General features: G+C 46.6%; 1 protein-coding gene across 1 annotated transcript in view; it reads right to left on the minus strand.

Annotated features, from left to right (window-relative positions):
- Positions 1 to 23,784, minus strand: part of CACNA1I (calcium voltage-gated channel subunit alpha1 I) — a 592,517-nt gene that overhangs the window by 121,794 nt on the left and 446,939 nt on the right. Inside the window, 7 exon segments of the mRNA XM_029587119.1 lie at positions 7,026 to 7,042; positions 12,405 to 12,598; positions 13,738 to 13,827; positions 14,124 to 14,249; positions 14,543 to 14,669; positions 14,767 to 14,951; positions 15,766 to 15,834. Of these exon segments, the coding sequence (XP_029442979.1) occupies positions 7,026 to 7,042; positions 12,405 to 12,598; positions 13,738 to 13,827; positions 14,124 to 14,249; positions 14,543 to 14,669; positions 14,767 to 14,951; positions 15,766 to 15,834 (808 nt within the window).

The raw sequence follows: 23,784 nt of genomic DNA on the forward strand, positions 1-23,784 counted from the left end.
AGTTAAAGGCATTCTGGGGGTGTAGCTGAAAGGAGCTGAATTAGCTGGATAAGTCATCTGATATTCAGAATTAGCCAGATAACTTATCCAACCAAGTCTGGTCAGGTCAAAGAACTGTTCTAAGGTTTATCTGGCTAACATTTCTATCCACATGCACATAAGAGAAGTAATAACCTTTATTATGAAATCTGTATCACAATGAAATAAAATGTCATATAACACAAACCCTTTCCCCTCATTCACTCATGCACATTCGCTCATTAAAAACCCTTATACAACACAAAATTGGGCATGAATGACGTTCTATAGCTTATACAGCATTAACAATTTGCTTTACCATATCTATCAATTAAATGTTAACCTGCAATTTTTCACTTAGCCATATATATATCTAAATACCATGTGGTGTCTATGCCACTTACAACCCTTGATGTATATATATTTATATATAATTACTGTATCATAAATGGCTTCATACATTGATATAATTATGTTTCAACATTCAAGTAGCCCTGAGGTATCACACTAATATATTAATTCCTAACACGTCTCCCTCTGTTATGTGATCACAACTTATACAAAAATATTAACATGCCCACATTGCCCACGTTCTTCTTCTCTTAATTTCTTCTTCTGTAAACATCACACCACAATGCGGTTTCTTTCAATGCTCAATGCGACACCAATATCTCCCATGCATTTTTTTTTCAATACTCAATGAGGCACCAATATCTCCCTACAAGAGGCCCTTGTTTCTCCATACACGGCTTCATCAGGGGTAGATATCACCATCTATGAGCAACAACCCAAAATGTAAACTTCACATATCCAACATTAAAATAAAACAGTCATGACACAACGTTCACACTTCCATCACATGCTTACCAAGTTTTTTTCACCATATAGCTTATAATAGACCAACCAATATGACCCTAAACCTTGAGGGTCTTTAATTTCCTTCAAACAGCATGGCAAGCCATTTATGATACAGTAATTATATATATATATATATATATACATATATATACATCAAGGGTTGTAAGTGGCATAGACACCACAGGGTATTTAGATACATATATGGCTAAGTGAAAAATTGCAGGTTAACATTTAATTGATAGATATGGTAAAGCAAATTGTTAATGCTGTATAAGCTATAGAATGTCATTCATGCCCGATTTTGTGTTGTATAAGGGTTTTTAATGAGTGAATGTGCATGAGTGACTGAGGGGAAAGGGTTTGTGTTACCTGACACATTTTATTTCATTGTGATACAGATTTCATAATAAAGGTTATTACTTCTCTTATGTGAATGTGAATATTATATATTATTGAGAAGATTGGTAATATCACCCAGAGTGTATATCCGATAGGGTTTCCTAACATTTCTATCCAGACAGTGTCTGAATATGGACTTCCTGGAGAATACCAAATTATAATAAGGGGCTTTGGTAGTACCCTTCCCTCCCATATGTAAAAGAAAAGCCTAGAGACACCAGAATGGGAACTGAAACATCTATGACTGGCTCAACTATCTGCTAAGATTCCCAGTCTTGACACAGCTGGCTATAGCAGGGACACTGCTTGGACACCAGACGATAACCGGATGGTGAAAGTGACATATATCATTCACACCCAGTGCTCTCACCAGCTCCCAGATGCAGTGATCCCACACCACAGCCTATAATGCAGTATCCAGATAAAGGCCTCCCAATTTCTCTTCATTTTTCTGTCATGGAATCTGGGATACACCCAGGAATAGGGAAGTATATGCCGGTCCAGCATGCCATTACTACTACACCTTCGGGACTGGTAAAACGAAAACATAAATATTGCTGGCATTTGTATGCTATCGTGGTGCTTGCAGCTCAATCAAAACCAGCCCTTGTCTTAGGTGTACTGTGCCATGAGCCATCACTTGCAGCTACTCAGAGTATTTCCCCCATTTTTAACCCTCTCCTCTTGTCCATCAATGATATGCAAATTGAGGCAAAAGGACTGACTCTTCCCACTGATCCTCTTCCTATCCATCTGTTACAGAGGGTTATAGTCTGTATATGTCAGCCCCAAAGGTTATGACCTTAAATCTTCAAACTTTACTTCAAAATGTTTAAAAAATAAAGAGCAGTCAAAAGCCTCTGAGAAGAAATATCAAACATAACAAAACAGGTGACCATAAATAACAATGGGATAAGCAAGAATTTTGTTGAGATATTCAAGTTCCCATTTTATGAAATCCAACAGTGTCCAGCTGAAAAACGAATCAAAAAGGAGCAACGATAGAGCATACTTCCTTAAAAGGAACAGTATCACCCCAATTCCACACCTTTCAAAGTGTCATTTGCTACTTCTCTGTTATCCTACTCTCTTGTGCTTATGAGCCATAATGCAGCAGCCCACCCTCCCTTTCTTTAAAGATGATTAAAAAGGTGCTTTTTGTAAATTTAGTGGGTGTTTGCTGTTTTCAAAGGGAGGCAGAATTTTCAAAGAGTATATTTAGCTCCTAACTTCAGTGGTTAGCTGCTTAAATCTTTGCTGTTGAAATCCCTCTCCCTGCCCCACGAATGGATAAATGTAGCCACTTGACCAGGCACCTAAATTTAACCACCTCAGAAATGGGTGGCCCTGGGGCAGGATTAGGTTAGGGAAGGGAAGTTGGGCAGCCAAACTTGGTCGAATCAATTTCAGGCTTAAATCCAGCTGGCTAGATTTGGGCTGGCTAGATGTAAACTCATTTGCAGCTGCAAACCAGCTAAGATAAGTACCCTGGTCTTCTTTTGAACTTGGTCTCATGAGGATAGATTTCTAAAAACTCATTGAGTAGGCAAGTTAACTGAGTAAATTTATGTAGTTGTATCCAACCAGACATTCAGCCATGCTTACCCAGTTAAAAGTGAGGCTGAATAACTGACTAAATCTAGCCAATCCAAATTTGACTGGCTAAATTTTGCATATGTAGGTGTTTATTTACTAAATTGCACTAATATGCATTAATGCTTCTTGTTGATCAGTAAGCCCGATTAATTTCTATGAGGCCTATTAACTAGATGACCGAGGGGTTAAAGGGGCTCTTAGGGAAGATAAGGCCATTGCAGAAAGACAAATGAATTCTTTGCTTCCGTGTTTACTAATGAGGATGTTGGGGAGATACCAGCTCCGGAGATGGTTTTCAGGGGTGATGAGTTAGACGAACTGAACCAAATCACTATGAACCTGGAAGACGTAGTAAGCCAGATTGACAAACTAAAGAGTAGCAAATCATCTGGACCGGATGGTATGCATCCTAGGGTACTGAAGGAACTAAAAAATGAAATTTCTGATCTATTAGTTAAAATTTGTAACCTATCATTAAAATCATCCATTGTACCTGAAGACTGGAGGGTGGCCAATGTAACTCCAATATTTAAAAAGGGCTCCAGGGGCGATCCGGGTAACTATAGACCAGTGAGCCTGACTTCAGTGCCGGGAAAAATAGTGGAAACTATTCTCAAGTTCAAAGTCATAGAGCATATAGAAAGACATGGCATAATGGAACACAGTCAACATGGATTTTTCCCAAGGGAAGTCTTGCCTAACAAATCTGCTTCATTTTTTTGAAGGGTTAATAAACATGTAGATAAAGGTGAACCGGTAGATGTAGAGTATTTGGATTTTCAGAAGGTGTTTGACAAAGTCCCTCATGAGAGGCTTCTAAGAAAACTAAAAAGTCATGGGATAGGAGGCGATGTCCTTTCGTGGATTACAAACTGGTTAAAAGACAGGAAACAGAGAGTAGGATTAAATGGTCAATTTTCTCAGTGGAAAAGGGTAAACAGTGGAGTGCCTCAGGGATCTGTACTTGGACCGGTGCTTTTCAATATATATATAAATGATCTGGAAAGGAATATGACAAGTAGCTTATCAAATTTGCGGATGATTCAAAATTACTCAGAGTAGTTAAATCACAAGCGGATTGTGATACATTACAGGAGGACCTTGCAAGACTGGAAGATTGGGCATCTAAGTGGCAGATGAAATTTAATGTGGACAAGTGCAAGGTGTTGCATATAGAGAAAAATAACCCTTGCTGTAGTTACTTGATGTTAGGTTCCATATTAGGAGCTACCACCCAGGAAAAAGATCTAGGCATCATAGTGGATAATACTTTAAAATCGTTGGCTCAGTGTGCTGCAGCAGTCAAAAAAAGCAAACAGAATGTTAGGAATTATTAGGAAGGGAATGGTTAATAAAACGGAAAATGTCATAATGTTTCTGTATCGCTCCATGGTGAGACTGCACCTTGAATTTTGTGTACAATTCTGATCGCCGCATCTCAAAAAAGATATAGTTGCTATGGAGAAGGTATAGAGAAGGGCAACCAAATGATAAAGGGGATGGAACAGCTCCCCTAAGAGGAAAGACTGAAGAGGTTAGGGCTGTTCAGCTTGGAGAAGAGACGTCTGAGGGGGGATATGATAGAGGTCTTTAAGAGGTTTTGAACAAGTAGATGTGAATCGGTTATTTACACTTTCAAATAATAGAAGGACTAGGGGGCATCCATGAAGTTAGCAAGTAGCACATTTAAGACTAATTGGAGAAAATGTTTTTTCACTAAGCGCCAATTAAGCTCTGGAATTTGTTGCCAGAGGATGTGGTTAGTGCAGTTAGTGTAGCTGGGTTTAAAAAATGTTTGGATAAGTTCTTGGAGGAGAAATCCATTAACTGCTATTAATCAAGTTTACTTAGGGAATAGCCACTGCTATTAATTGCATCAGTAGCATGAGATCTTCTTAATGTTCTTGTGGCCTAGTTTGGCCTCTGTTGGAAATGATGCTGGGCTTGATGGACCCTTGGTCTGACCCAGCATGGCAATTTCTTATGTTCTTAACAAGGCCATTAACATGAATTAGTGCAACCTGATAAATAGATCTCTTAACTGCTTAGCATTGACAATCAGGCAGATTCAGTATGGTGCGTTTTCGACGCGCGCCAATAACCCCTTATACAGTAAGGGGTAATAGCACCTTGAAAATGTGCGGCCAAACTCATGAAAACTAATAGCGCTCATCACATGCAAATGCATGTTGATGAGCCTATTGGTTAGTTGCCTGGGATACTGAAAGTAAAATATGCCCAAAGGTAGGCGTTAACCATAGACAGCACCGGGTAAGTGTACAGAAAAACAGAAAAAAACTGCTTTTCTGTACACCCTCCGACTTAATATCATAGCAATATTAAGTCAAAGGCCCCAAAAAAAAAAAAATTATTCCTTACCTGCTAATTTTCGTTCCTGTAGTACCATGGATCAGTCCAGACGGTAGGTTATGTCTCCCGTCCAGCAGATGGAGTCAGACAAAGCTTCGGAGGGTTCTGCCTTATAAACCAGTGCAGCCTCTGCTACTCTTCAGTAATAAGAATATCAAAGCAGGAATCACAGAGAAGGATGGATCAAGGAAATCAGACACCTGTAACTTCAAACAGTGTGAATGAAAAAATTACCAACTGCTGCCAAACGGCAAACTACAAACAGATGCCAAAGGGCAAACTTGCAAAAAGAGGTATTGAACGGCACCATATGAGAGAGGCTGCCGCAGAGGTCAGAGAATAGAGAAGCAAAGCAAGGAAGTCGAGCAGTAAATTCCAAACAAATATCCCAGTCAGACTTAGGGAGGGCATCTGGACTGATCCATGGTACTACAGGAACGAAAATTAGCAGGTAAGGAATACATTTTCTTTTCCCTGTACGTACCAGGATCAGTCCAGATGGTGGGATGTACCAAAGCTTCCTTACTTCGGGTGGGCCCTTGACAGACCTGCTCGAATGACCCTGTCACCAAAAGAACCAAAAGACGACGACTGGAGATTCAAGCGATAGTACCTAGCAAAAGTATGCATCGATTTCCAGGTGGCTGCCCGGCAAATCTCCTGGGCAGAAATGGACTAGCTCTCCACCCAGGACGCCGCCTGAGAACGAAGAGAGTGGGCCCTGATGCCCAATGGGGGTTGCCGACCTGCTCCAATATATGCCGCCACAATAGCTTCTTTTAGCCAGCGAGCGATCGTTGTCTTTGTGGCCCTGGATCCCTTCTTGGGACCATGCCAAAGTACAAACAGATGATCCGAAAGGCGAAACTCATTCGTGACCTCCAGGTAACGGATCAGGATGCGCTTGACATCAAGCTTACGGAGCTCACGTGGCTCATTAGTGGAGAAAGAGGGGAGCTCTACCGTCTGATTCAGATGAAACGTCGAAACCACCTTAGGCAGGAAGAAGAGTATCGTGCGTAAGGAGACCCCAGAATCCGTGAAACGGAGGTAGGGCTCCCTGCAGGACAGCACCTGGAGTTCTGAAACCCGGCGAGCAAAGCAAATGGCCACGAGGAAAACCGTCTTGAGTGTGAGATCCTTGAGGGTAGCGTCATGCAGAGGCTTGAAAGGAGGGCCTCCCAAGATCCGTAGGACTAAGTTGAGGCTCCAGGAAGGACAAGGAGCCTGAACCGGAGGCTTTAGATGCTTCACACCCTTGAGGAATCAGACGATATCTGAGTGAGAGGAAAGCAGAATTCCCTCCTGCCGATGAACCAGGGATCCAAGAGCAGAGACCTGAACTCTCAGGGAGTTGTAGGCGAGGCCCTTCTCCAGGCCCGCCTGTAAGAACGAAAGGATCTGAGGGACCGAGGCTGTCCATGGCCGAGCTGAATGGGAGGCGCAACAGAATTCGAAAACCTTCCACACTCGGACATAAGCGAGGGACATAGAAGTCTTCCAAGCCTTGAGGAGAGTAGAAACTATGGCCTCCGGATATCCCCGGCGTCGCAGTCTATGCCTCTCAAACGCCAGGCCGCAAGACAGAAGCGACACTGAAGAAGGCCGCCCATCGTTAGGTTGATCAGATCTTCAAACCACGGACAGTGGGGCCATTGTGGTGCCACCAGAATCACCGGAACCCGGTGGACTTCGATTCTCCGAAGGACCTTGCCCACGAGGGGCCACGGTGAGAACACGTAGAGGAGAAGGTGACATGGCCAAGGGAGTACTAGCGCGTCTACTCCTTCTGCGCCGTGCTCTCTTCTGCGACTGAAGAACCGTGGAGCTTTTGAGTTGTGGGAGATGGCCATGAGATCCAGGTGAGGGGTTCCCAAACGCTGGATGAGGAGCTGCATCGCCTCCTCAGAGAGCTCCCACTCCCCCGGGTCGAGACGTTGTTGGCTTAGGAAGTCCACCTGAATGTTGTCTACCCCTGCGATGTGGAAGGCCGCCAGCCGAGAGAGGTGGGCCTCTACCCACGCCATCAACTTGTCCATTTCCAAGGAGACATGACTACTCCTCGTGCCCCCCTGGTGATTGATATACGCTACCGTTGCGTTGTCTGAGAGAATCCTGACCACCCAATGATGGACGAGAGGGAGGAAACTTCTCAGTGCCAGGTGAACCACTCTGGTTTCCAAGCGATTGACCTAGTAGCTTGAGACCTTGTCCACTGCCCCTGAACCAAGCTTGTTTGGCAGACTGCCCCCCCAGCCGGAGAGACTGGCATCCGTGGTAACCACAACCCAGTCTGGGATGTCCAAGGGCATTCCCTGCGCTAAGTGGAGCAGGTCCAGCCACCCAACGCAGGCTGTCTCTGGCGGGCTGCGGGAGTGGAAGGATGGCTTGGAACTCTTGCGACATCGGTTTCCAGCGGGAGAGTAACGCTCTCTGTAGAGACCGCAAATGCGCAAAGGCCCAGGGTACGAGGTCGATCGTGGATGCCATGGATCCCAGGATCTGTAGGTAATCCCAAGCCATGGGCGAGGGGAGGCAAGAGAAATGTTGAACCTGTTCCGAGAGCGCCTGGGCACGATCCGGCCTGAGGAAACCTTGTGCGTTGCTGTGTTGAACCATGCCCCCAGGAAGTCCAGAGATTGCGAGTAAGCCTGCTCTTGGCGTAGTTGATAACCCAACCAAGGGATTGCAGGAGCTGTACCACTCTGGTGACCGCCTGATGACCCTGGAGCAAGGTCTTCGCTCAAATGAGCCAGTCATCCAGATACGGGTGAACCAGAATGCCCTCCCTCCAGAGAGCAACCGCAACCACCACCATTACCTTTGTGACCATTCGGGGGGCGGTCGCCAGACCGAAGGGCAGCGCCTGGAATTGAAAATGCTGCCCTAGAGTCTTGAAACGCAGGAAACACTGATGCTCCTTGAGTATGGGAATCTGAAGGTAAGCCTCCATCAGATCCAGGGAGGCTAGGAATTCCCCTTGATGGACCGCAGCAATCACCGAGCGCAAGGTCTCCATCCTGAAGTGAGGGACCTTGAGCGACTTGTTGACCAACTTGAGGTCCAGAATTGGGCGGAAAGAACCCTCCTTCTTGGGAACCACAAAGTAGACTGAGTAATGGCTGGAGTCCAGTTCTATGGGGGGCACTGGAATGATTGTCCCTAGAGCCAGGAGTCTGTTGAGAGTCTGTTGCACAATAAGCTGCTTTTGGGGTGACCCACAGGGAGAGAAGAGGAATTTGTCTCTTGGGGGTCGAGCAAAGTCCAATACGTAGCCGTGCCTTAGAATATTGAGGACCCACTGATCCGACGTGATCCGGACCACTCCTTGTAAAAAAGAGAAATCCGGCCCCCAATCCTGGGAGTCGGGGAGTGGGCCAATCTGGCATCATTGTGGAGACTTGGAGGATGCGCCTTGTGCCATCCTGTCCCTTGCCAGTCTATGGCCTCGAAAAGGATGGGACCAAGACTGAGAGCGGGAAGAGGGCATCCTAGGCGTCGCCTGTCTAGTGGTGCGGAAGTGACGTTGACTATGGAACCGGCTTCTGGAGGCAGTGAACGATCTGGCAGTTCGCGGCCGATCTTCCGGGAGCCTATGTACCGTGTTCTCTCCGAGAGCTTTGATAATCTGGTCCAGATTGTTCCCGAAGAGGAATTTCCCCTTAAAAGGGAGGGACCCCAACCATGTCTTGGAGGAGGAATCCGCTGACCAGTTGCAGAGCCAGAGGAGACGGCGGGCCAAGACTGCCGCTACCATTGATCTGGCCAGCACTCGGAGAAGGTCATAAAGTGCATCTGCTCCGTAGGCAATAATGGCCTCCAGACGGTCAGCCTGGCACGCTTCTCCGGGGGTAGATCATGAGAAGTGAGGAGTTGTTGAACCCAGCGAAGTCCTGCTCTTTGCGCCAGCAAGCTACAGATAGTTGCCCGGACTCCCAGCGCGGAGACCTCGAATACCCTTTTGAGGTAGACCTCTTGCTTTCTGTCCTGTAGATCCCGTAGCGCTGTGCCTCCCATCACCGGAATAGTTGTTCGCTTCGTGACTGCCGAAACTGCTGAGTCAACCTTCGGGAACGTAAGCAGCTCTAGGAAATCCTCAGGGAGAGTTAACAGTTTTTCTATTGCCCTGATGACCTTGAGGGAGGCTTCGGGCGAGTCCCATTACCTAGCTAACAGCTGGAGAAAGGTAGGATGAGTAGGAAAGGCCTTGTTCGGAGGATGGTGACCCGCCAGAACGTGGTCCCCCTTCTTCCCCGACGGAGTGGGACCAGGTGAATCCAGAGGCGGCTCAATGTCCAGTTCTTGTAGGATATGAGGTATAAGAGTGTCCAACTCGTCCCTTTGGAAAATCCGCAACACTCTGGGATTGTCCCCTTCCAATTGCAAAGCAAGCAGGGGATCCTGGGGATCATTGAAGTCCGGGTCTGGCCCCTGATCCACCCCCCCCCCCCACAGGGTGGAGGACCAAATGCACCCGAGATGACCCCTGAGGGACCCCCGGGTACCCCACCCCTGGGGCCCCTACTCCCTGGGGGACTCCCACGGGAGGAGGGTCAGCCATTCTGTGGACCTTGGGCGGCGGGGGCCCAGCGAGAGGATCCAAAGGCTGTGACAACCTGGCCAGATAGGCATCGTGCATGAGGAGCACAAAATCTGTAGAAAACAGGGGCGGGTCCGAGGGGGGGCAGAAAAGAAGGATCTCCCACAAGCAGGATGGGCTCCAGAGGGGAAACCGGTGTTAAAACCAGTGGAAACAGCGTCAAAATATCGTCCGATGTGCCTCTGTAGGGGCCGAGCCCGCCGGCTCTGCATCCAAGATGGCTGCTGTTCCCGCGCTAAGCGGGATCGGGGCCTGCTTCTGCCTGTGCGAGTGCGCTTGGCTGCACGAAATCGTACTTCCGGCTGGCTGCGAGGTGCCCTCCCCCCAGGGAGGCACCTCGTGCAGATCCCCTCGTGAGAGAGCCATGACCCGGGCTCTCCGCACGCCGAACATCTGAAGGCCCTCGGCATGACCGTGGAGAGGGGAGGGGGGGGGCCGCGAGAAAAAGGCAGGTAGTGCCGTGGAGAGCGGGAAAGGACGACCTCTGCTTCAAAACTCACACCGACCCTAGGACCTCCTGCTCCCTTCTGTCAGGCGCCGCAGAGGAATGTGACCTCTTTGCGGCTGGCAGCCCCGCGGAATGCGCGTCTCGGGGCCGCGGGTGGGAACGCGGCAGGGTGGGAGAAGTTGAAAGCTCCAACGTGCACCCCCGGTCGGGCTGTATCAGGAAATAACCTGTAGAAACCAAAGTATACACACTTACCCTGTATAGCCAGAGGTGAAGAGAAAAACAAAAACCAGACAGAGGGAGAGAAGGAGCAAATCTGTCTGCAAGTTTGAAAGAATAAAATCCCTTCTTTTTTTTTTTTTTTAAACTAGAGAGCTTGATCCATCCAGAGAAGCTTAGTAGAGGTAAGAGAAAAGAACAAGTACACTGACAATGTACTGGGGAAACAAAGGTTCCCCTGCTCCTATCTGCTGGAGTCAGAAGGATACTGAAGAGTAGGGATGTGAATCGTTTTTTGACGATTTAAAAAAATCGTCAGATATTTTTTAAATCGTCAAAAATCGTTAAGAGTCGCGATACAATAGAAATTCCCCCGATTTATCGTGAAAATTGTAAATCGGGGGAGGGCGGGGAAAACCGGCACACCAAAACAGCCCCTAAACCCACCCCGACCCTATAAAACTAATCCCTTACCTTCCCCCACCCTCCCGAACCCCCCCAAAACTTTTTTCGAGTACCTGGTGGTCCAGTGGTAGTCCCGGAAGCGATCTCCCATTCTCAGGCCGTTGGCTGCCACTCATAAAGATGGCGCCGATGGCCCTTTGCCCTTACCATATGACAGGGTATCCGTGCCATTGGCCAGCCCCTGTCACATGGTAGGAGCACTGGCTGGCCGGCGCCATCTTTAAAGATGACCGGCGCCGTCTTTAAAGATGGCCGCCGGTCCCCGCGCCCCCACTGGACCACCAGGTAATCGTAAAAAGTTTTGGGGGAGTTCAGGAGGGTGGAGGAAGGTAAGGGATCAATTTTAAAGGGTTGGGCCTCACTAAAAAAAAAAATAACGATGTGAATCGGAACCGATTCCGATTCACATCACCACCGATCAGATTTTTTTCCCCCTTTAGCCAGAACCCGATCGTTAAGACGATCGGGCACACGATTCACATCCCTACTGAAGAGTAGCAGAGGCTGCACTGGTTTATAAGGCAGCACCCTCCGAAGCTTTGTCTGACTCCATCTGCTGGACGGGGGATATAACCCACCGTCTGGACTGATCCTGGTACATACAGGGAATTTTCCGTTTTCCAAACCCGTGGCTGTCAGCAGGTTCTAAAACAGACGCCGGTAAAATTAAATGTTGGTTATCAGACCCACTGACAGCCGCCGCCGCTTCCGCTAATAAGGAGGCATTAGGGACGCACTAGTGTCCCTAGTGCCCCTTATAAGCGCAGTGCCCCTTATAAGCGCAGGCCCTAATTTAAATAGAGAATCGCTCACCCAGGAGAGATGCCTGGGCACGCGTCGGGAGAGCCGACGCTCAGCACGGAGCGCCGGCTCTCCCGCAGGTTTTATTGCATCAGCCTGAATAAGCACTAACTAGATCAGATGAAATCTCTGCATGCACTTTCATGCCCCCACCCTGACTCTGCTTTTGTTTCACAGTGTGCACACTTTTACCTGCACACTTAAGGGAAGAGATGCAATTTTCAAAAGGGCTTTTTACATGGGTAAACATGCAATAATTAATCACTTAACAATATTTGAGGGTTGCTCCCTAAATGATTACACTGGTATATTTGGTAGTACACTTGCTGTAAATTAATGTCACATCAGATGATGCTAGTGCTGCCAGCTGCTTTGATATTAAAAGCTGAATTTATTGATTTTCACATTCATCAGAATGCAAGTTCTAATTGTAGAACCAATTGTTACAACACAATGATGTTGTTGCCTTAGGTAAGACTTAGCCTATAAAGATTGTTAACTGCAGTGGGATGGACTCTGGAGAGACATCATCCTTTATGAACCAAAGACTAGGTAAAGAAACAAAGACAGGAAAAGGATTGCTTAGGAAAACAGCCTATGAATCAACCAAACACTTAGGAATTTTCTTACTCCTGCGCTTTTTTCTCCAAACGCCTGAGCCGTTTCTCTTCGCGCCGACGTGCTTCCTCAGCCTCCTGGTGCTGCCGGCACTTGTGGAAGTTCTCCACCACTACGCCAACAAACATGTTCAGCACAAAGAAGCTGACAATGAGCAGGAAGGAGATGAAGTAAAGCAACATCCAGGGGTTGTGGTTGGTCACTGGCTGGAAACAAAAACAACAAGGTGGGCTGTAATTGGTTGGTTAGGCAGGGCTAGGATACCAGATGGTTCTAGGTATTGTGGCACTCTCTGGTTCTTGGTCATAAAGAACTGGTTGGGGTGTGTGCATGTGCATATATATATTTGCTAAATTCTAGCTGGGTAATTCTTTATCCAGGTTAGAATTTAGCCGGATATATTGGTGACATATATATATATGTATTTATTTATTTACTTTGAAATGCATATGCCATGAATCCAAGAGTCTAGGCAGTTCACAAAGAACTAACATACATAATTTTGACAATCACAGAAATAAAATAAAATAACAAATAGAAGGTTTTATATATATATATATATATATATATATATATATATATATATATATATACATACTGCGGTAGATTTTCAAAGATCATTTAGAGTGATAACTTTTAAATTATCCATCTAAATGACTTTTGGCACCTCTCCCCTTAAGTGTGAAGGTAAAAGTACCAGGATATTCGGTGACATATCTGGCTAAATTCTAGCTAGTAACTCTTTATCCAGGTTAGAATTTAGTCGGATATGTTGGCGACATTCCTGGGGTGAGTGGTAGGGTGTTCCAGGGAGGAACCTATCTGGCTACCTTTTAAGATAGCCGGTTATATTCAGAGGCATCGATGAATATCCCATTTAAGTTAGCCGGATTGGTGAGTCCAGCTAACTTCTCTAGCCAGTTAGAGGCTGAATATGGACCCCATTGTATTTAAAACACCTGTGCTTTGTGACCAAGATCCAGAAAAAAATCAGCCTAAAATTCTCAGGATGCTTTGTAATTAGAGTTACAATGTAGAACCTTTCAGCTGTGAACCTCCAAGTTAAATCCAGCCCTTCTCTGCTGTGACTCAAGTCTCATCATTTGAGACGTGTTTGGCGCATTTCAATATAAGACATTAATCCTAATTTCCAATTTCAGCATGGACTGGTAGTAGTAAAATTCTCTCTCATCCCTATGGGTAGCTTGTTTGAGAAGATGCATGGATTGCTATTCTTTATACTGCTTCCTGCTCGGTGGATAAATGGAAGACTTCAGTTTACAAAAAGTCATATAATAAAGAAGGAAATGTTAACTTATGACATTCAGATGGAATAATTTTATACCTGCTGGTCAACAGCCACAGCATCTAGTCCATTATACATGATATTGACCCAGCCGTCCTTCGATGCCAGGACAAAGAGTGACATCAGTGCCTAAAGGCAAAGATAAATGTTCTATACATAAATGCAAACCACATTATATGTTCAGCCCCAGGGTCCGGTGCGTTACTGTCGAGTACTTGGTAAGTACTTGGTAAGGGGTAAAAACTTTCTTCACAAAACTAGGCCTCAAACACCAAGGGATGCAAATACTTTCCATCATCAAAACATATAGGAATCTGAGACCTCACTTATACCCTGCAGGTTACCGAATATGACAGAGCGGCCCACTATTTTTCCGGTACAGAAGCATATCCAGTGGAGCTCAGGGTACGACTGTGCACACTTACCTGTCCCAGGTTGTCAAAGTTGTACTTGTGGTGAACCCACTTGTAATTGGCAGCTTCACAGTCAGACCTGTTGGTAACGTTCCGGATGTCAACCCCGAGGCAATAGAAGAATTTACCCTTGAAGAGCTGAAAGGGAGAGAAAGGTGGGGCAGGGAGATAAAAGGGAGAGCAAAGAGTAAGGGAAGAGAAATGAGGAGGAAGTGGTTATCAAATTAAATTATCAGTTCCCCTGCACCATAAGAACATAAAATGTTGCCTTACAGGGTCAGATCGAGGGTCCATCAAGCGCAGCATCCTGTTTCCAACAGGGGCCAATCCAGGTTACAAGTACCTGGCAAGTACCCAGGTACTTAAATTTTATTTGCATACAGGAACACAGAACTCCTGAGCCCAATGGAAAGACAACTTAAGCCTAATACCTGCACACCAAGGATGCCGAAGATAATGAAGAAGGCACAGCAAATCAGTACAATATTCCCAATGGGTTTCAGAGAGGAGATAAGGGTTTCAACAACCAACTTCAGACCTGGAGCGCGGCTAATAACCCTGCCAAGAGAAGGGAGGTGAAAGGATCATTAGCACCTTAGAGAAGGTGGCAATAAACAAGTGTGAGGTGGGGTCCTGCCCAGACACGGGTTCTCACCTGAGAGGTCGTAAGGTCCTAAGTAATCGAAGGACCCGGAGAACTCCCAGAATCTTGGCTCCTCCAGCTGAGGCCACAGACACCACAATGTCAATAAGGGACACAAAGACAAGAAAACCATCTAGAATGTTCCAGCTGCTGCGGAGGTAAGCCTGGTCCCCAAAATACAGGCCGAGAGAGACCACCTGCAAATAAGCATGAGAGGTACCAAAGAGAAATGAGGAGAGGAACTCCTTCTAATCTTATATTCATCCCTTAACCCTGAAGAAAACAGCTCCATCCTTTACAGGGCAGAGGACCAGAAATGTGAAAGAGTTTGAGGTAGATTAGAAAACAAAACTAAAAGAAACAAAAAAGTGAATACTGTATTCACCTATCGGTAGATTTTTTTTTCTTTTTTATGTCTTCTAGGTATTCCTCCTTTTCTTCTCAACAGGCTCCTAGCCAGTACCTCGGCCTTTTTTTATTTTTAAACACAGATTGCTGTTGGTTCCAAGTGTGCTCCGCCTCTTTATGTCAACTGCTCAATAACTTCCCAAGCAGGTTAATGGGGGTGGGCATATCAAGTATTACACCAATGAAGGTGAAAAAACGTGCTGCTCCCCAGCAAAAATGAGTTAGCTAGTTCAAGGATGGTGGAGAAGAAAACCCAAGAAACAGCTCTTTCAAAGAAGCACAGACTTAACTAGTTTCCCTGTTCATTCCTCTCTCCACTTTTGCCCCACACATACATAACCTGTACAACCATCCCCTCTGCCTAAGTACAGTTGGACTGCCCTTAAGGTTTGTCCTTGGCCAACAGAAAGCAACTCCATCATGAGCCTCGTCCAGTATTTTGTTATCAAGCCCGCAGCAGTACTGCTTGAGCAGCACTGCTCAGCTCTGCCAGGCCGAGAAGCAGCCACCTGAGCTAGGAGCTGAATCCACCCCTCTTTACTCCACTCCTGCTTCCAGATCTGACCACCACATCCACTGTTCTTCCTCCTCCTGCAGACTCACCTTCAGGGTCATCTCGGCCACAAAGATAGCAGTAAAAATGTAATTGGACACGCTCAGGAACATCCTTTCCTACAGAAAACAAGGAGGAAAGTAACCCAAATGGCATAAGTGAAAGCCCTGCCATAAACTGCAGCCCAATGGTGTTAGGTTCCTTATTTAGGAGGTGAGGATTTTTCTCTTCTGAGGTAGCCCTAGAAAATAAATGCTAAACCTCTAGTGACTTTGGGTTTTGTTTTTTTTTACTTTTAGTAGTCATTATTAAGCACTGAAGCACAACAAAGAGCTAGGCAATATCAGCTATTCACATGATTTCTTATGCCAAAAGTAACAAGACAACATTGAGTGCATTTCAAAGCAAGGTTAGGAACCACGAAATGACTCACGTTCTCCTAAAGTAATTCCCAGCTATTATGACACAAACTGCAAAGCATCACCGTTTTTGTCCAATGTGTGGAGGATGATAGCATCGATGTGCCGATGAGGTACATTGCTGACTTTACACACCAAAAGAGAAAAGACGTGCTCGTGCATTGGTTCCAGTCTGTGTGGCAACACGCTGATGATTCAGATGTGCACTCAACATGGCAACTTTTTTTTAACACTGCATCACCCAGAACATGTTACAGAAATAGTCACAATGCAAGTGCCTATACAAATGTGAGTCCCAGGGGCACTGTTGAGCATGCACTGATAACACTGAAAGTAAATGGAGCCAAGGTACCATCAGAGCAGATATAATTACATCTGGGACACTGTAATGACAACACGGATTAGTAGATATAAAATGGATTGACCGGAAGCCATTTAGTATTCTCCGAGTATTTATAATGATCCTTAAGCTGATGATGACATAGAAGTCTAAGTAGAGGAATGATTTGGTTAGGTGGATGCTATCTCCCCATGAAGGTGCAACCTTCACAAAAAAAAGATGGGAGTTGAGAAATATGGGAATCTGTCCAAAATCTACTCACAGTCCTGGAGTGGTGGATGCATGGAATGCCTTCTCAGAGGAGCTACTGAGGGCAAAGGCGGTAATGAAATCCAAAGGGGCATGGGATAAACACAGAGGGGTAGATTTTCAAAGGGATACGCGCGTAACCCCCGAAAACCTACCCCTGCGTGCGCCGAGCCTATTTTGCATAGGCTCGGTGGTGCACGCAAGCCCCGGGACGCACTTACGACCCAGGGCTTCGAAAAATGGGCGGTCCGGGGTGAGGCCGCGATCTGGGGTGTGGGGGCGGTCCAGGGGCGTGGCCTGTGTCGGGGCCTGGCATGCCGGCAGTGAGCTGCCAGGCGTAACTCTACGAAACAAGGTAGGGGGGATGTATGTAGGGCTGGGGGGTGGGATAGATAGGGGAAGGGAGGGAAAGGTGGGGGGGGGACCAAAAAAAAAGTTCCCTCCAAGCTTCTCTGATTTCAGAGCGGCCTTGGAGGGAACGGGGAAAGCTGTCGGGCCTCCCCTAGGGCTCGGCACACGCAAGGTGCACAAGTGTGCACCCCCTTGTGCGCGCCGATCCTGGATTTTATAACATGCGCACGGCAGCACGCGCATGTTATAAAATCAGATGTACATTTGTGTGCGCTGAGTAGCGCGCACAAATGTACCCCGTGCGCGCAAAATTTAAAATCGGCCCCAGAGGATTCCTAGTGGCTAAATGATGGAGATGAAGAGAGGGATAACCTTTGCTGACTGGGTTAACCTGCACAGAGCAACAATTACCTGAAGAATAAAAATAAAGAAAGAAAGAAAAGATTGTTGGGCAGGTTGGATGGAGCACTTGGTTCTTTTTCTGCCAACATTTACTATGTTAGGCGGGGGCTGGGGAAGCAATGGAGCAGGTAGTACTGATAAACTACTTCCAGGTCAGCCCTAAGACAAAATGTGTGCGGCAGTGCAGCAATCTCAAGTTCGAGCGTCATGTCCAGTAGAACCGGATGAAGTTAGGGAAGCTGCAGAAGCAATGCACCAGGGAGGGAAGATGGCTGTTACTATTGTGGGAATCCCTGACAGCCAAAGGAGCGGTACTAAGGGATTGCCCTGAAGCAGACCTTAAGAACATAAGAACATAAGAAATTGCCATGCTGGGTCAGACCAAGGGTCCATCAAGCCCAGCATCCTGTTTCCAACAGAGGCCAAAATCAGGCCACAAGAACCTGGCAATTACCCAAACACTAAGAAGATCCCAAAGTACTGATGCAATTAATAGCAGTGGCTATTCCCTAAGTAAACTTGATTAATAGCAGTTAATGGACTTCTCCATCCTGACTGGTGTAGGATCCTAAGTGTTGTCTGCACAAATGGAGAAAAATGTCTTCGCCTGCAATTTTGCTTCTCAGCAAAGTTGTATATAATAGGAAGCAAATAAAACAACTTGACTTTGCTGAGTCAGCTGTAGCACAGTGCTCATACCACTTCTATGCTGAGGATACCCATGTCTTCCTCTCCTGCTCTAATCCCTCTCCTGTCGCTTATTCCCAACTTTCTGCTTGCCTCACTGCAGTATCAGCTTGGATGTGCTCTTACTTCCTTACGGTAAACCTTTCGAAGTCTGAGCTTTTCTACTTTTCTGCTACCACAGTGCCTATCTTCCTCCTGATTCCTCCCTTTTGACTTAATCACCATCTCTGCTTTTCTTTCTGCCAATCGGTCCTTCCCTTTCCGATAGAACATCTCTTCTCTCTGGCAGCCCTTTGCTAGCATCTATTTAATAAGAATATTTCTTTTGAAAAGTGTTGCGTGTTGCCTCGTACGCTCTTCCCCAGACTGGACTATTGTAACAGACTCCTTGCTGATCTGCCTGACATCATCCCATCCACCCCAACTCCTACAGAATTCAGCAGTTTGTCTATTATATCTCCCATGTTACTCTCAAAACTCTCCCCTATTTTATGCACTTCACTGGCTTCCCATCTCTTCAACATGCGCTCTGCAAGCCACTTTTTTTTTTTTTTACCTAAAATCTTCTGGTGCCAAACTAGTGACTTTGTTTCTAAGATAAAGGAAGAAACATCTCCATTGCAATCCTTACCTACTTTATACAGGTTGCTCAGATTCCTCTGTTTATTACACTGCCTGGTCGTTATTATTCATGTCACCCCTGCCCCAATCTGGTCCTGGGCTCATGGGCTCACGGGGAGGCTCCTGAAGCAGGCCCAGCCCCATGACCTCCTGGGGGTTCCCACATGGGGGTGCGGGTGGGGGCAGGGGAGTTCTTTTTAAGGCTCTTAGGGCTTCTGCTCAACAGCCCAGTCAAGGTAAAAACCGCCACACTGCACACCAAAACTATGGTTTAAAATAGAAATCTTTACTGGCACTGATGATAGGAACAAAAAAGCAGTCAAAATAACGATCCACCAGTTGACAGTGCACTACAAAGGAAAGCAAATTCCAAAAAGCACAAAAACAAAATCTCAATCTCTTTCAGCAGCACTCTTCTGTACTTATAGGCCAGTCACCTCTATGGGGCAGAAACCTTCCTCCTTTGGGATTCCCCGGGTACTTTTTCTGTGGAGCAACTCTCCTTATGTTTCTCGGTACTTCCTCTCCCTCGGGCAAGCTACTGGCTGAAACTTCTGGAGATCCTCCCTCGGCTGGGCAGTTTTCCCCTTCAGTTCCCATCAAGCACAAATCCTCTATGCCAAAGACTTCTTTCTCAGTCCTGGAGACCTCTTGGGCATTCACTCTCTTGTACGCCAGAGCCCTGTCCACCTTCCCTGGACAGGATCTCTCTTTTTTCGAGAACCCTGAAGAGCAGTCCCCATGCTCGGTACTTTCCCTGTGGAAGTGGGGGTGCCCCCTCTGCAAAGAGACACACTAACAGTCTCAGTCCTGGGCTAAGGCTGGCTCTTCCGGACTCTGACCCTCTCCTTCACTCTGAATCTTAGTCACATGGGCACATTCATTTTATCAAACCCAGGCCAGCTCCCACTGGGAAGTGCCAAACCTCCCTAAACACACCTGCTTACACAGACCTCACCAAATCGGGGCAGGGTCTGTTCTCATATACTAAACAAAATCCTACAAGTAGTAAGGGGCAAAATTGGAGGTCTCCTTACATTCATATAAGTCGGTCTGACTTTTACTTTGATGTGTTATTTTATTTATTTATTTTTATGACATTGTGCTATGCTTATTGTGAACCGCTTTGAGCGGTCTTTCGACCTGGAAGGCGGTATATAAATAATTGTAAACAAATAGTGCCATAACCTATTTATCCAAATAAAGATCTCAGGATTTGAACCTGCGATCGCTAAAATAAAGGAGCAGCTTCCCTAGCTGACTGGATAAGAGCACTCTACCTACTTTATCCTGGCTGCTCATATCCTTTCCCTTATTTCTTCTCCTCGACACACTATTATATCTATATAAATAAAAATGTAAATGTTCATTTGTTCAAAATCTTAAATCTCCGAAAGTTCTTCACCTATTGCTTTGACATTTTGACACAACGTTGCATTCCAATACGCGCGTGTTTTTATGTACCTAGATTATATAGATGTCACACCTGTGACAGGTAAAAACATGCTTTTTGGGAAAAACAGCGCCATCTGTTGGACGTAAAAGCAACATACGCTATCTACAATATAAATGGGCTCTGACCGACGGACCGCAAATGCACAGTAGAGAGCAGCTCAACCGCGCATGTGCGGACCATAGAGCTCTGCGCTAAGTGCTGGGTGTCACAGAGGGGAGGAGAAAAGAGCAGACGAGTCGCCGCTCAGAGAAACTGCTCAGCCCATTCCTCCGCCGCTGGGGAAGGGGGGAGGGAGTAGGGACTGCCGGACAGTTACACACAGGAGAAGGAAAGGGTAAAAGAGTCGCTGAGTCAGTCCGTCCACCGCCGGGGAAGGGGGGGAGTGAGTTGGGACGGCCGGAGCAGAGCTAATGCGCATTGTGAAATTAAACCAGACTAAGCCACGGCAACGCGTGGCCGGGTACAGCTAGTACCAAATAATGTTCAAGCTTTGATTTAACGGCATTCAAGGACTTACACCTGCTTATCTTTATTTTCTCTGACTCCTCTATCAACATTCTCGCTTTTTGCAAACCCAATCATGTGTTCCTAACCCTAGGCAAACTTTGTTTCATGTTTTAACCCTTTCTCTTCTAGCCCCACTCTCTCTGAAATAAGCTCCCACTTGATATGCAGAATGCCACTTCTCTTTCTACCTTCAGGTCTAAACCTAAAACCTATCTGGCCTTCTCTGTGCTTTGGGATTCCATGGCTGAAGGAAGGGTTTGCCACAGAGCTGGCCAGTCCCTGCAGGAGGCCGGGGCTCTCAGCTGATGCCTGGCTGGTGTCCATGCTTCCAACTCCCCCTTCCCTTTCCCACCAGCTTAGTCCCCTTTCCCCTGCACTGACTGGGCCAGCTGTAGGACGAGGTCGGTGGCAGCACCTCGGACGTGTCCTCAATCTCTGTTACCCAGGGCTTTTGACTGCCGCTTTGAACTATGTGGCACTTCAAACGTCCTATGTGGTTGAAAGGTGCTAGTCAGGTCCTGAGTGGCAAAGGAAGCGGACGTGGCTAAAGGCTTTCCCGCTGGCTTACTCAGAGCAGAGCAAAGAGTAGGGACGGGGAGGGAGGATTGGCACGGTAGAGAGGATCTTCTCAGGACTGGCAGGCGAGTTGTGTAAAAGAGGGGCTGGAGGGAACAGAAGTGTGAAAAGGGGGTTCATGAAGTATGTGATAGAGGCTCTGGGAGCTGGGGAGGGAGTAATGTGTGTGTGAAAGGGGCTGGGAGGGACAGGGTATGCATGTGGTAGAGGAACTGGGGGAGGATGGCTTGTGTGTTGTTTTTGTTCATTGGCTCTTGGGATGGGGGATGAGAGAGAAAGCATCTAAGATGAAGAGGGGAGGAGAGAGAAACAGGGCTAGGGTGGGGAGAGGAAGGGCAAGAAAAAAAACAGGGTGGTGAACAAGAAAGAGTGTGGATGAAGGGGGGGGGGGTGAGCAGGGAGAGAGAAGGAATGGGGCTGCAAGGGGAGAAGACTCAGGGAAGGAACACCTACCGGATTCCCACTAAAATCCAAAAGCCTCCCCTCCCCTCCCCTCCTCTGCCCCAGTCCCTCTTCCTCTCCTTCCCACCCTCAATCTTCCCTTGTTCTACTTCTCCAGCCATTATCCTCCCTCCTTCTCTTCCTTTTCCCTCTTTCTAATCCTGCCTCCTTTTCTCCGCAACCCCGATCCTTCCTCCCTCTCCTCTCCCCATTCCTGAGATCTCCTTTTCTACTCCTCCCCATACCAATATCTGAGATCCCTCTCCCCATAAAAATCCCAAAAGAACAAAATTTATGATACAGATACACAAGCAAGGCTGGAAAACCACTTTATTTTTATCATGCCAAATAAATGCACATTATAATGAGGTCAATTGTCAAAACTGCAGGCAGCTGCAAAGTCTGCAGGTACTTGTATCTCAGATTTTCCACCAGTTCTCAAAGAGAAATCACATATATTCTTCCTTTGAAAATTTCCCAAAGGAAAAAAGTAACCACAGAGATTTGCATCCACAGGTACCTTTTCAGGCCAAAACAATTGAGTGTTATTTTGAAAATCCTTAACTACCAGGCCTAACCCTGCCCTGGGAATTCTACCAGGAAAATGCGGTTAAATGCACGTATGTTGTTAGGAAATCTTCAGCTGGCCTGTTTACTAGTTAAATGACTTTTGAAAATTACTCTCTTAATATGCAAAATGATGCAAATGTATGCAGTTTGCTGCAGAATTCCCACAGCATTTCAAAAAATTTGCTGCAGAATTTTTAAATTCTTGCCACAGAATCCACCTGTGAGCTTCCACAGGAAACTGGGGGCTATGGCTGTAACCCAGGGCTTCCCAAACCTGTCCTGGGGACCCCACAGCCAGTCGGGTTTTCATGATATTCACAATAAATATGCATGAAATAAATTTACATATACTGAGTCTCCATGGTATGCAAATGTATCTCATGCATATTCATTGTGGATTAGAGATGTGAATCGGAACCGGAATTGGTTCCGATTCCAGTTCCGATTCACATCATTAATTTTTTTTTGTGCGGCCCAATCGCGGTTTTGTTTGTCGGCTACGCCCGAGCCGATAAACAAAAAAACCCACCCGACGCTTTAAAACTGTTCCCTTAGTTTTCCCCACCCTCCCGAACCCCCCCAAAACTTTTGACAAGTACCTGGTGGGCCAGTGGAAGTCCCGGGAGCCATCTCCCGCTCTCGGGGCCGTCGACTGCCACTAATAAAAATGGCACCGATGGCCCTTTGCCCTTACCATGTGACAGGGTATCCGTGCCATTGGCCAGGCCCTGTCACATGGTAGGAGTAATGAACGGCTGGCGCCATCTTTAAAAATGGCGCGGGCCATCCAATGCTCCTACCATGTAACAGGGGCCGGCCAATGGCACGGATACCCTGTCACATGGTAAGGGCAAAGGGCCATCGGTGCCATTTTTATTAGTGGCAGTCGACGGCCCCGAGAGCGGGAGATGGCTCCCGGGACCCCCACTGGACCACCAGGTACTTGTAAAAAGTTTTGGGTGGGTTCGGGAGGTTGGGGGAAGCTAAGGGAACAGTTTTAAAGGGTCGGGGTGGGTTTAGGGATTGTTTTGGTGTGACGTTTTTCCCGCCCTCCTCCAAAACGATAAAAGAACCCCAGGAACAAAATCATGGGGTTCTCTTATCGGGAGCCCCTGATTTCTGACGATTTTGAAAATATCGTCTTGACGATATTTTCGTCTTGATGACGACAAGAAAAGCTAAGTCTAGCTTAAATATGGACAGTAGCTCTACCTGGGATTCCAGAAGTTGTAGTTTTAACACTTGAACTAGATTGGAATCTCCATTTGTAGTCACTACCATTAGCATTGGTATCCCAAGTTGAAGATTGTAGACCAGGCACCTGACACCAATCACAGCATTTGGATTTCTAATTTCAGTCACAGGCAGGAAATGACGCACGCACATGCACAAATATTCCAGCCTCCAGCCAGTAGAGGGAGATCATTAAACACTGGAACCTCTGCGGTAG

This window comes from Rhinatrema bivittatum, chromosome 2 (genome assembly GCF_901001135.1).
Source record: "Rhinatrema bivittatum chromosome 2, aRhiBiv1.1, whole genome shotgun sequence".
NCBI classification, from domain to species: Eukaryota; Metazoa; Chordata; class Amphibia; order Gymnophiona; family Rhinatrematidae; genus Rhinatrema; species Rhinatrema bivittatum.